We start from the raw sequence: 13,801 nt of genomic DNA, 5'->3' as shown, positions 1-13,801 counted from the left end.
CACCTAGTTACAAACGGACCTCTGGATATTGGTAATTTACATACTTTAGCCTTAGGCTACAATAAACACCTATAACAGTTATCAGAGGTGTCTCTAATGAAGCTTTATTGTAAATCCTGGCTCTTATGGCAACCCAACATTTTTAAAATCCAATTGTCACAGAGAACAAAAAAATGTGGCTAGAGCTACAATTATAAAATATACAGTTTCGACTTACATACAAATTCAGCTAAAATACAAACCTACAGAACCTATCTTGTACGTAACCCGGGGACTGCCTGAACAGCATAAATTGTACTTAATTCCTGATACTATCATGGTTAATGGAGAAAAAATGTAAAGATTTGAAGAGTAAAACCAGAAGGTCTTTAATGACCTCCTGTGAGGATATTGCCCCGCATTAATAAGGTGCTTGTGTCAGTTTTCTGTCAAATATGCACATTCTTTTCAGTGCAAACTACTTGCACGTGTATTTAAGAAGTGTCCGTGCCATATTGTCAGGCTCAGAGGTAGTGGATCCTCTGTACCACCACGGACGATGACACAAGCCAACAACACCTTTGATTGGAGTCTAAGTGGCACTTGGTTTTCACCAGAGCCCACCACAAAGCGGGTTGGACTTGCTGCGACATGGTACCACCAGGTCGTTTCACAGGCGTGGCTTGTCCTCGGTGGCAGCCAAGGTCGAGGTACAGGAATGGCAGGAAATCTCGGAATCAGGGACAGACAGGAGGTCAGGACGGGCCGCACAGGATCAGAGTCGGGAATGTAGCAATAGGTCAGGGCAGGCAACGGAGGAGCCTAGTCAGGAATGGAAATGGGGTCACAACCGAAAATCTCAATAACAGCACAAGGCATCAACCACAGCTTTCTCTAGGGCACGAGGCCCAAAGATCCGGCAGGGTTTGGAGGCTTATATGGGATTTGTCAAAATGGCCAACACCAATTAATGGCGTGCTGGCCCTTTAAATGTAGAGAAGCCAGCGCATGTGTGCCCTAGGAATCAGGAATGTGCACACTTGGTGGATGGGACCGAGACAGGAGCCAGGATAGGTAAGATTTGGGACCACCGGTGACACATATTTGACCCTTTTGTGTCGCTGCTGCACTATCTTCATGCCACACAAAATTCTCAAACAACTAAATATTTTATCTTTATGAATGCAAATATCCTAAACTGCAAGGAGAACCAAAAATGGCAAGGTCCAACAAAACCACAAAGTTTACAGAGCAAATAACAAATGAGTTCCTCTGCTTCTACGTCATCTAAAGGCAATATGTCACGAAGGGAATCAAACAGTAAACACAATACCTTTTCGGCTTGCAGTCACAACTCACAAGTAGGAATAATGTCCAGATGCAATCTCATCGTCCTGAGATGGCATTTCTTCGGGAGGTCTCGATGGAATCACGGAAAGCCTCTGTGTTGTTTCTAGATCCTATGGCTGGGAACAACAGCATCCCCACTGCTAGTTCCGCTTCCTCCCTGTCTGTGCCGCTTTACAACTCAGGATGATGGAAGAGATCACAATGGTGCAATAAAATTTAAATTCTTTAAGGTTTTTAATTTTTAACAATATACTCACAAACTTAAAAAGTTTAAAAAGCTATCTTAGGTGGCTTCTTCCGGGGCACTGCACTGAAATTAGCGTTCCGAGTCCAACAGAATTGTATTGCAAGCCCTATGATGAAGTTCCAAAAGTTGGAGCTGTGCAGAGGGCGCCAGATTCATGAAGAACGTGCATCAGAAATCTTGAATCTGGCGCCCACTACACACTGGCACAACCTGCAACCTACTAGGACGGTGACAATCATCATGGTTTGCGCTCTGAATATCACCCCATTGGATTTAGAAATAAACAACTGAGATGCAATTTTAAGTGTAGACCTTTAAGTGTTGAAGAAAAATGTTCAGGATTTGCAATCATTTTTCTACAATGGCTCCTCATTTCAGGGGTTCAAAGTAATTAGTCTACATGACATTACAGTAATTAAAACATTAATAATTAATCCCATAGACGTCAGCAAATGCTGTTTTTTTCTCCATGGTGATACATTGCCATGCCTTGAATACAGCTGGCTTCAGTTATTGCTAGTTTATGGGGCTTATTTACTACGGGTCCACGCACTCACTTTCGTTGGACTTTCCAAAGTTTTTGTGTTTTGCTTGGACAGGTATTTAACAGGTCTGCTCTAGGATTGTGTCACACATGATTGAATTTTGGCGCAGCTGCACTGGCTTTCATGCAACAGAAATGGGGGGGGGGCAGCTGTCGGGTGATCTGACTGATTCGGCCTGACCGCAGGATTTAACTTTCAAATTGTGTTGTAAGACAATGCACTTACATGCACCACGAAGAAAAAGGTGAAGTCTGTCGGACCTGAGCGGGGACACATGCAGCATATCGGGCGCACGATCTTAGTTAATCGCGGCACAGTGAATTATCGTTGGACAATGCATTTCTGTGAACTCTTCGGAACGGGTAACTAAATGTGCCCCGATGTGTCTTCACTTTTCTTTGAAAGTGAAATGCGTACTCAATCAACTTGAGGTCTGGTTGTTGATTATTGTTGAAAATTCCACTACTTTGCCTTAAAACATCCTGAGTTGGTTTCACAATATGTTTTAGGCCATTGTCCATTGACCTGTGAAGTGTTATCCAACTTTGCTGAATTTGGTTGTATCCAATAGAAAGTATATCAAAAATAAATAATAATGACCCAATGCCATTGGAAGCAATTCATGCCTATGCAATAATACTACTTCCGTCATGGTTTACAGTTGATGTGCTTTGCTTTGGATAATAAGCCATTCCAAGCCATCACCATACGTTCTTCTGTTACAGAATTATGTTAATTTATTCTTTCCAAGAATGCTAGAGCTGGGCTGACATTTTTTTTTAGCACGGTCTAATATATGGCCATATTATTTTTGAGTTTGATGAATAATAAGTTAGAGCTTTCAAACTTCAAACAAGAGCAAGATTTATCAACAGATGCAAAAATCTTACAAACCAAAAAGTTATGTTGCTTAGTTATATTTTAATAAATTTTAAACATAAAAGTGTGGGTCAATTATTATTCAACCCCTAGGTTTAATATTTTGTGGAATAACCCTTGTTTGCAATTACAGCTAATAATCGTCTTTTATAAGACCTGATCAGGCCGGCACAGGTCTCTGGAGTTATCTTGGCCCACTCCTCCATGCAGATCTTCTCCAAGTTATCTAGGTTGTTTGGGTGTCACATGTGGACTTTAACCCCTTAAGGACCAGGCCCTTTTTCGTTTTTGCGTTTTTATTTTTCACTCCCCACCTTCAAAAATCTATAACTTTTTTATTTTTCCATGTACAGAGCTGTGTGATGGCATATTTTCTTCGAAACAAATTGCACTTCGTAGTGATGGTATTAAATATTCCATGCCGTGTACTGGGAAATGGGAAAAAAATTCTAAATGCAGTGAAAATGATGAAAAAACACATTTGCTCCATTTCTTGTGGGCTTGGTTTTTACACATTTCACTGTGCACCCCAAATGACAGATCTACTTCATTCATTTGGTCAATACGATCACAGGGAAACCAAATTTGTATAGGTTTTATAATGTTTTCATTCATTTACAAAAATTAAAACCTCCTGTACAGAAAAAAAATTCTTCATTTTACAGTGTTCTTGTGATAATAACTTTTTCATACTTTAGTGTACAGAGCTGTGGATGGTGTCATTTTTTTGCGACTTCTGATGACGTTTTCAACGCTTTTATTTTTAGGACTGTGCGACCTTCTGATCACTTTTTATAGAATTTTTTCTATTTTTCAAAATGGCTAAAAAATGCAATTTGCGACTTTGGGCGCTATTCTCCGCTACAGGGTAAAACGCAGTGAAAAACGCAGTGAAAAATGGTTATTATATTTTGATAGATCGGGCATTTTTGGACGCGGTGATACCTACTGTGTTTAGGATTTTTACAGTTTATTTATATTTATATCAGTTCTAGGGAAAGGGGGGTGATTTGAATTTTTATGTTTTTTTAATATAATTTTTTTTATACTTTTTTAATTTATTTTTTTTTACTATTTTTCAGACTCCCTAGGGTACTTTAACCCTAGGTTGTCAGATTGATCCTACCATACACTGCTATACTACAGTATGGCAGTATATGGGGATTTTGCATACCATCTATTACAATGTGCAGATCGCACATTGTAATAGATAGCCTCGATAATGACAGCCTCGGATCTTTGTGTGATCCGAGGCTGTCATGACAACGGATCGCCGCTCCCCGGTGACGTCACGGGGAGTGCCGATCGGAGCCAAGATGGTGGCGCCCAAGCGCCGCCGGCTCTTTAATGCCGCCGGCACAGCTGCGATCAAAGTGTTAACACGACCCGTTAGCGACGGGCGTTTGCTTCATTATGAAGCAAATGCCCGGTGAGTATGAAGAGGGCTCAGCCCGTGACTGCCTTGACTGAGGAGCGGAGGTTCTAGGCCGTGCTATCCATCATCCCATGGATGCGGACCAGATGGCCAGGCCCCTTGGCTGAGAAGCAGCCCCACAGCATGATGCTGGCACCACCAGGCTTGACTGTAGGTATGGTATTCTTGGGGTCGTATGCAATGCCATCCAGTCTCCAAACGTCACGTGTGTGGCTGGCACCAAAGATCTCGATCTTGGTCTCATCAGACCAGAGAACCTTGAACCAGTCTGTCTCAGAGTCCTCCAAGTGATCATGAGCAAACTGTAAACGAGCCTTGACATGACGCTTTGAAAGTAAAGGTACCTTTCGTGCTCGTCTGGAACGGAGACCATTACGGTGGAGTACATTACTTATGGTATTGACTGAAACCAATGTCCCCACTGCCATGAGATCTTCCCGGAGCTCCTTCCTTGTTGTCCTTGGGTTAGCCTTGACTCTTCGGACAAGCCTGGCCTCGGCACGGGAGTAAACTTTCAAAGGCTGTCCAGGCCGTGGAAGGCTAACAGTAGTTCCATAAGCCTTACACTTCCGGATGATGCTTCTAACAGTGGAGACAGGTAGGCCCAACTCCTTGGAAAGGGTTTTGTATGATCTTGTCTCTAATGGCCTTGGAAAAACAGATAATTAATCCAAACATGTGAAGCTCATTGTTCTTTGTGCCTGAACTACTTCTTAATACTTTAGGGGAACCAAACAGAATTCTGTTTTTTTGAGGGGTTGAATAATAATTGACCCATACTTTTATGTTTAAAGTTTATTAAAATTTAACTGAGCAACATAACTTTTTGGTTTGTAAGATTTATGCATCTGTTAATAAATCCTGCTCTTGTTTGAAGTTTGAAGGCTCTAACTTATTTGCTTCTTATCAAACCTGCTAAATCTGCAGGGAGTTGAATACTACTTGAAGGCACTGTAAATGCAACATCCCCCATTGGGGCCTAGGCTCAGAAGACCGGAGAGGCTGGCTAGAGCAGCCTTGGGCACGCTGTGGTCATGGTGCTTGTTATGGGAACCGGAGGGCTGTCCTACAGCCTGGCATGTCTCCAGCAGGTGGTGTGTGCAAGAACTATGGAGGGAGAGGCAGATGCAATGGTTTCTCCCTGGGGCAACAAGAGGTGTCTGTAGGATGAAATGAAACCCTGGGTGTTGGATGGGGAAGCCCATGGTGGTAAGCAGCCAGAATCCGGGATTTAGACAGAGCCAACATTGTGTAAATCAATTTACAGTTTATTCAACAGCAGTCAACGGCCAAACTATAACAGCAGCTTTAGCAGCAGATTCGGCAAGCTGGAAGAGTCACAGAGAGCTGGTCAACAAAAAGGTTACACGCAGAATCCTGAGGCACTTGTGCTTCCTGGTATTAGGACATTTGCTATCGCAGACATACCATGAGGTCTGGTTTTCTCAGAAGAACATGCTGAACACTGAAGAAGACCATTTGCTCCCCCCCACCAGGGGTTTATATACTCCCTAGGTCAGGTGGTAGTAATTCTCCAATCAGTCTCCAGCATGCTTTACAATAACACAAGACATATCATTGGACAAGAACATTACACTGTGTTAACTCTTGCCTTACCAGGCAGTGGCAACAGCTGCAATAACTAAGTTTTCCAGTACTTAGAGACCTCCTTGGAGGTGATCAGTCTCTCCAACACCTCCTGTCATGGAGAGGGCACTATTCACAACTACCACCTTGCCTATGCATTGGCAGGGGTGTTGCATACATATATAGCACAGAAAATGAGCAACACACCAATTTTAGTTAAAAAATACATGTTGGTACTTTGTTCAAGTTCCTATCAGAATCCTTTCTGAAGCTTTACCATTTTATAGTTACCAAAATTTGCTGGTAGTTTGTACAATTAAATGACACTGTTGTAACTTGAAGCTGATGGGCCCCAGTGCAAAGTTGGGTTTGCAGCCAGATCTTGTTGCAGATTTTTGTGGCACATAGCCTTTAAAAAAAAGCATCAGAAAAGCGTGTGTGGGAGCTTGGTGGCGAGTGTGCAGTGTCTTAAGTGTGACTTACGTTTAAGGGACTTAAGTTTGAGGGGCTTTAGCAGGTAACTGCTGTATTATGTGTTACTTTGACTGTAAATTCTTCTTTCCGTGCATATTTCTATTGTAATCCCCATTAGAACAATGGACTCCATAAGTGGCATTGCTACACAGTGTACATCCTGTGCCATGTATGCTTTCCTTGAACAGCCATTCGAGGGGGAATACTGCTGTGTGGGATGTGTGAAAATTGCTCATCTGGAAGCCCAGATTCTGGATCTAAATGAGCAAGTTTCAAGGCTGTGGGCAATTGACAATATGGAGCGAAGTTTGCTGCTCCTGGAGCACAAACTCTCTGGGGAAGATGGGTGTGGGGAGGGAAGTATGGAGGTGCAGAGTGAGGGGGCAGCTAGTTGGGTAACATGTAGAAGGCGGGGTTGAAGGAAGAGTTGTAGGGAGTCTAGTCCTGATCTGGTGCACCCCAATAAGTTTGAGGGGGATATCAGCTCTGGGGTAGCAATGCTGCTACAAGACATGGCCTCAAGCAACCAGGGGACTGTCTGCTCCAGTAAGAAGGGTAATGGGAGCACAGGCAAGATCAGACAGGTGCTGGTAGTGGGAGATTCGATTATTAGGGGAACACACAGGGCAATCTGTCACAAAGATTGTGCATACCGAACAGTGTGTTGTTTGCCGGGTGCTTGGGTTCGGCATGTTGAGGATCAGGTTGACAGATTACTGGGAGGGGCTGGTGAGGAACCAGTGGTCATGGTCCACATTGGCACTAATGACAAAGTAAGAGGTAGGTGGAAGGTCCTTAAAAATTATTTCAGAGATAAGGCATTTAAGGTGCTAAAACGGGAAGGTAGCGATGAGGCATTACAGGATTATCAAGAGAAAAATAAATCCTGTAAAAAGCAGATAAAGGCCGCAAAAATAGAGACTGAGAGAAATATTGCCAGGGAGAGCAAAAATAATCCCAAATTATTTTTCAAGTATATAAATGATAAGAAACTAAAAACTGAGAGTGTGGGACCCCTTAGAAATAACATGGGGGTCAAGGTGGAAGGAGATGAAGAAAGGGCCAATCTACTGAATGTCACCTTCTCTATTGTCTTTACCCAGGAAAATCCCCTGGTGGAAGACACAATGAGGAATAATGTAAATTCTTTTTGGAATGTCAACAGTTTAACCCAGGAAGAGGTACGGGGTCACCTCGCAACCACTAAGGTAGATAAACCCCCGGGTTCTGCATGAATTATGTACCGTGATAGACAGACCGTTATTTTTAATATTTGAAGATTCACTGAGGATTGGTTATGTTCTACAGGACTGGCACATAGCAAATGTGGTACCAATATACAAAAAAGGATCAAATAGCGATCCTGGAAACTACAGACCCATGAGTCTAACTTCTGTGGTGGGGAAAATATTTGAGGGGTTTGTTAGAGATGCTGTCCTCGAGTATCTCACTATGCACCACCTTAAAACCCGGCGTCAGCATGGGTTTATGAGAGATCGGTCCTGTCAGACTAATCTTATTGGTTTCTACGAGGAGGTAAATTCAAGACTGGATCTGGGGGACGCTGTGGATGTTGTATATCTGGACTTTTCAAAGGCATTTGACACCGTGCCACATAAAAGGTTGGTATATAAAATGAGACTGCTGGGAATAGGAGAAAATCTGTGTATTTGGGTAAGTAATTGGCTTAGTGATAAAAAACAGAGGGTGGTCATTAATGGCACATTCTCAGATTGGGTTGACATTACCAGTTGAGTGCCACAGGGGTCAGTATTGGGGCCACTTCTTTTTAATATTTTTATGAATGACCTTGTAGTGGGTTCACACAGTCAAGTTTCAATATTTGCAGATGATACTAAGCTGTGTAAAGTAATAAATACTGAGGTCGATAGTTTAGCATTACAGAGGTATTTGTGGAAGCTTGAGGAGTGGGCAGAGAAATGGTTGAAGAGGTTTAATGTAGATAAATGTAAAGTTATGCACTTGGGCCATGGAAACAAAAAGTATAATTATGTTCTAAACAGTCCGTTCATAGTAAAACTGGAGCTGAAAAGGACTTGGGGGTATTGGTGTAAATTAAGTAAACTTTACTTTAGTGACCAGAGCCAGGCGGCTACTGCTAAAGCAAATAAAATTATGGGATGTATCAAGAGAGGAATAGATTCTCACGATAAAGACATAGTTTTGCCCTTATACAAATCCCTGGTCAGACCACACATGGAATATTGGGGGTCATTTACTAAGGGCCCGATTCGCGTTTTCCCGACGTGTTACCCGAATATTTCCGATTTGCGCCGATTTCCCCTGAATTGCCCCGGGATTTTGGCGCACGAGATCGGATTGTGGCGCATCGGCGCTGGCATGCACGCAACGGAAATCAGGGGGCGTGGCCGAACGAAAACCCGGCAGATTCGGAAAAACCACCGCATTTTTAAAAAAAAATCTGTCGCGGAGCTTGCACTTACCTTCACTCAGCCCGGCTCGGTGAACTCCAGCGCATTCCGTTGTTTTTCAGCGCAGCAGCGCCACCTAGTGGACGGCGGAGGAACTACCTTAATGTATCCCGGCCGGACCCGAATCCAGCGCAGAGAAAGCGCCGCTGGATCGTGAATGGACCGGTAAGTAAATCTGCCCCATTGTGTACAGTTTTGGGCACCAGTGTATAAAAAGGATATAGTAGAGCTGGAACGGGTGCAGAGGAGAGCAACCAGGATTATTAGGGGAATGGTGGGATTAGAATACACTGACAGATTACAAAATTTGGGATTATTCAGTTTAGAAAAAAGACGACTGAGGGGAGACCTCATTACAATGTACATATACCTGAACGGACAGTACAAGGATCTCTCCAAAGATCTTTTTATACCTCGGCCTGTGACCAGGACAAGGGGGCATCCTCTACGCCTAGAGGAGAGGCGATTCTACCATCACCATAGACAAAGGTTCTTTACTGTAAGAGCAGTGAGACTGTGGAACTCTCTGCCGCAGGAGGTTGTTATGGCCGACCCTATGTACATGTTCAAGAGAGGTCTGGATGCCTTTCTGCAGAGAAAAAATATCACGGGTTATGGGGATAAAACATTTATTTAATTCTTAAAGATTGGACTTGATGGACTTGCGTCTTTTTCCAGCCTTATATACTATGATACTATGATAAAGTTGATCACAGCCCCTGACTATAATGTATATGCTACTAGATTTCTCATATGGGAAAGTGACACCTAAGCCTCTTGAGTCCGGTTGGACCTAGCAATTTAGTTACAGTTTTAATCAGAATTTTGGGTTATAAATACACTAAAACCTTAACAATATATACATACAACAAAAATTAGCCAATCACAGAGAGTGTGAAGTTCAGTGTCTAGGCATTTCTCCATATGTGGATGGGCAGTATTGTTTGTAAAGATGATCTGCTAACACGTTACTACCAGGTACCATTGTTACTTGTCCATTATTCATGTAGTTCCATAGATGTAAACCAAAGGAGTCCATGAACTCAGGTAATTGATCCCATACCTCGTAGTACCTTCTCCATGCCCCATAGGACACCGGGAAAAAACGTTTGGGATTGAAAATCGTAATGTTTCCACACATGGTATCTTCTTTCTCATTAAAGTATGGTATTTTGCAAAACGTCTTAATAATACGGGTAACAAGAATTGGACCTTGTTGTCCCCATATTTTGCTATTGTACTTCTTCACAAAGTCCTCCATACATTTTTGGGTAAAAGGATGATGAGGAGAAAACCCCAAAATACCATTGCTTGTGGATGTTGAGTGTTCTGATGCCAGGAAGTCCTGCTTAGTGATGGTTTTTGTGGAGATGACATCTGAATCTAAATAAACTCCACCGTATTTCCAGATCAGAGCTAATCTGCAGCCATCAGAACTGACATGAGTCCAGTGACTCTCCTGTTGTGGATTAATCTGAAAATATAAAAAGGAACTTTTAGTTGACTGACAATTTGAAATGATTGTTATTACTACTGGACTACTGATGTGCATTTTCATGAATCTACCACCAGGAAATCTACCATCAAAATCTATGATAAACTTGAGGAATTTTGACTGTGATAATTTTCATATATTTCTTATCTATGTCCTCTTTCATCCTAAGATCAACTTTTAAAATTATACTAATGAGCCAGGAGGACTCCAGAGGATGTTACTACAGTCCCTCTGTGCCGCAGCTTCATAGGCTGTTACACTGTGCAGGACACTTCCCCCCTCCCACCCTGTTCTGAAACTTCCTTTGCTGCTGTGAGATCACAGCAGGCAGAGGGAGAGCGGAAGTGCTATGGGAACAAAGGGGAGGTGGAGATAGTGTAAGAGCTTTGCCCCTCATAGCACCTTTGGCTCATTAGCATCACATTTTAAAAGTTGATCTTATAAGGATGGAGGCCATAGATAACAAATATAAGAAGAATACCACAGTCTTGATGCCTGGATATATGAGTAAGTGTCCCTGGTTTATCATGCTTAATTTTAATGGTTGATGTATGGGAAGGGCGAGTGATTTTTCAGCACACGTCGCTAACAGCTTTTATCAGTGCTGTTAACTGTTAACAGTGTTAACTGTTTAAGTGTAGCAGAAGAAATTTTAGCTGGGAACATTACCCCGGGGACATTGTTGAGGGGAGGCGCAATGATCTGTTGCTATGACAGCTCTCCGAGGCTCCCCAGGCTGTCATGGAATGATCTATTTCAGCCCCAGTGAACTCACAATGGGCGTGGTATTTCCCCACAGATTAAAATTTCAATAAAATGTAATCAAAAGTTCATTCAGGTCACATAATGGTATCAATTACAATATCAACTCATCTTGCAAAAAAGTCCCCACTGAAGTATGAAAGAGTTATGTGGATCAGAATGTGAACAAACATTTGAAGCTTTTTGAGTGAATTGGGGAAATTGAAATAAAGTGAAAACTGTAAAAATAGAGCCCATTTGGTATGATGAAAATCAGCAAGTTCATTTGAATTTTATTTTCAGCTATACATTGATAGGAATATTGAATTTTGTCACTAGTGAGTCCAAAGTACCTCTATATATATACAAAATAACGTTTTGGATTTGAAGAGGAGGAGAACTAAAATGGAAATTCCAAAAATAAGAAAAAAGGCATTAGCAGCTTCGGGTTAAAGGGGACCTGTTATAAGAAATCGGTCCAATAAACCACTACTACTATGTTGTCAAGCAGCTGAGCAGCTTTTGGATCATGTTTTTTTCTTGGTGTAATATGAGGACATCATCCGGAAAATCAAATTTGAAGTGAGATTGGTTTAATGAAGTCAAGTAGGCAGAGACTTCAACACTGAAGTCAAGCTCTCCTTGCCTTAGAACAACCCATTCACTATAACTGATCTTCCTGCATCCAGGGACATCATTGACCAGATCTCCGGAAGTCAGGCACATGATGTCAATCACATGAGGCGAGGTGTTCAGAGGCAGGAACAGCTTGACTTTGGTATTAAACTCTTTGCCTTCCTTACCAATTTACATTTCAAAGTTGATTTTCTGGATGATGCCACCATAAAGGAAACATCATCTAAAAACTTTAAGAAACTTCTCGTTTTTTAAGTATATTATTCAACTTTGCTAAAATTGTTATATAAATTCCATGGACAAAAGTATGAAGACATGTCTCTTCAGTTTTTCATTTAATTGGATTGCCACAAGTGCTTAATGTCAGCCCCTCATTCATTGTGAATGAGCTTATCCAGAGGTCGCCCCCCCGCGTCTTTTTGGGGGACGCCATCATTGCTATGGCAGTCCTGGGGTCCAATCGGGACCCCAGTGCTGCCTGAAGGCAGTGCCATTAAGATGGCATCACACTGACACTGCTGACACTGCTAATACCCTGCAATACATTAGTATTACAGAGTAATTGCTTGATCATGTCCCATGGTGATAACAATAAAAAAGTAAAAAAAAAAAAGTTATTCAATAAAAAATACACAAATAAATCAATAAAAATGCCTACAAGCCCCAAAACATATAAAGAGACATATAATGCACAAAAAAGTCTAAATCATAACACAAACACCACATATATAGTATCACCTTGTCCGTAACCACTGGTAGAATAATACTAAATAATTATTGAACCAGTACAATGAACAACGTAAAAAATTTACGCACAAAAAACCTGCCAAAAATAATGTTTTTACCTATTTAATTCCCCCAAAAAATGCAGTAAAAAGTGATCAAAAAATCATATGTACTCCAGAATGATGCTGTTGCAAAGTGCAATATGTCCCACAAAAAACAAGCCATTAACCAGCTCTGTAGCCAAAAAAGTACAAATGTTATGCCCCTTGGAAGACGGCAATGCAAAAATGATAGATTTTTCCCCACATTAGGGTTTTATTTGACAAATTTAAAAACGTAAAACGTAAGAAAAAATATTCATGTCTGCCATCCCCGTAATCGTATCGACCCATAGAATAAAGATGACATGATGATAAGGCTGTACGGTGAACACACACAAAAAAAAAAAGGAAAACATCCAGCACAGAATTGATGCTTTCCTATTTCTGACCTAAAAAAAAAAGTTCATACATTTTCAACAATAGGGGATACCAACCCCAAAATGGTAACACTAGAAAAAGCATCTCATTCTGCCAAAAAATGCCATCACATGACCCCAATAACGGAAAAGCTAAAATTAAAAAAAAAAATATGTAAAAGGGGCCAATAAGAAAACTAAAATCCTGGCAGCTGCAGGGCCCTCCTACCCTTAAAAATCTGAATCTCACAGTGCGCACATAAAATAAGTAACTGTCACATGTGGGGGGGGGGGTCTCTGCACCCAGGAGAAATTGTATAACAAATTTTAATATGGGTTTTTTTCTTTTTATCCTTTGGAAATGTGTAAATTTTAGGGCTAAATGAATGTATAACCGACAATATTTGACCATTCTAAATTTCACCTCCATTTTAATTTAATTACTATGACGATCTCAAGGGGTTAACAATCTTCCAAAAACTGTTTCTGACAGATTGAGGGGTGCAGATTTGAAAATGGGTTGAGTATATAGGGGATTTTAATGCTAAATATTTAAAATTTCATTCAAAACTGTATTTATCCCCAAAATAGTAAATTCTGAAAATACGGAAAATCTATATTCGATTTGTAAGCCGCACAACATCAAAATAAATTATCCAGACATTTCAAATATTATGGTTTTTTTTCAAAAAAATCATCAATTTTTCTTTTTTTGGTAAATAAGCGCAAAACTTATCAGACAAATTTACCACCAAAATGAAGTACAACATGTGGGGGAAAAAACAATCTCATAATCC

At 41.2% G+C, this 13,801-nt stretch overlaps 1 protein-coding gene across 1 annotated transcript in view; it reads right to left on the bottom strand.

Annotated features, from left to right (window-relative positions):
* Window positions 1-5,682: 5,682 nt before the first annotated feature.
* LOC140122506 (alpha-1,4-N-acetylglucosaminyltransferase-like) overlaps window positions 5,683-13,801 on the bottom strand; it is a 142,574-nt gene continuing 134,455 nt past the window's right edge. The window contains exon 3 of the mRNA XM_072143446.1: window positions 5,683-10,423. Coding sequence (XP_071999547.1) covers window positions 9,851-10,423 — 573 coding nt within the window. The 3' untranslated portion in view covers window positions 5,683-9,850. The remainder of the gene's footprint in view (window positions 10,424-13,801) is intronic.

Source organism: Engystomops pustulosus, chromosome 3 (genome assembly GCF_040894005.1).
Source record: "Engystomops pustulosus chromosome 3, aEngPut4.maternal, whole genome shotgun sequence".
Classification (NCBI taxonomy): domain Eukaryota; kingdom Metazoa; phylum Chordata; class Amphibia; order Anura; family Leptodactylidae; genus Engystomops; species Engystomops pustulosus.
The sequence above is the reverse complement of the archived record's forward strand: the minus strand, read 5'-3'. Positions and strand labels throughout refer to the sequence as shown.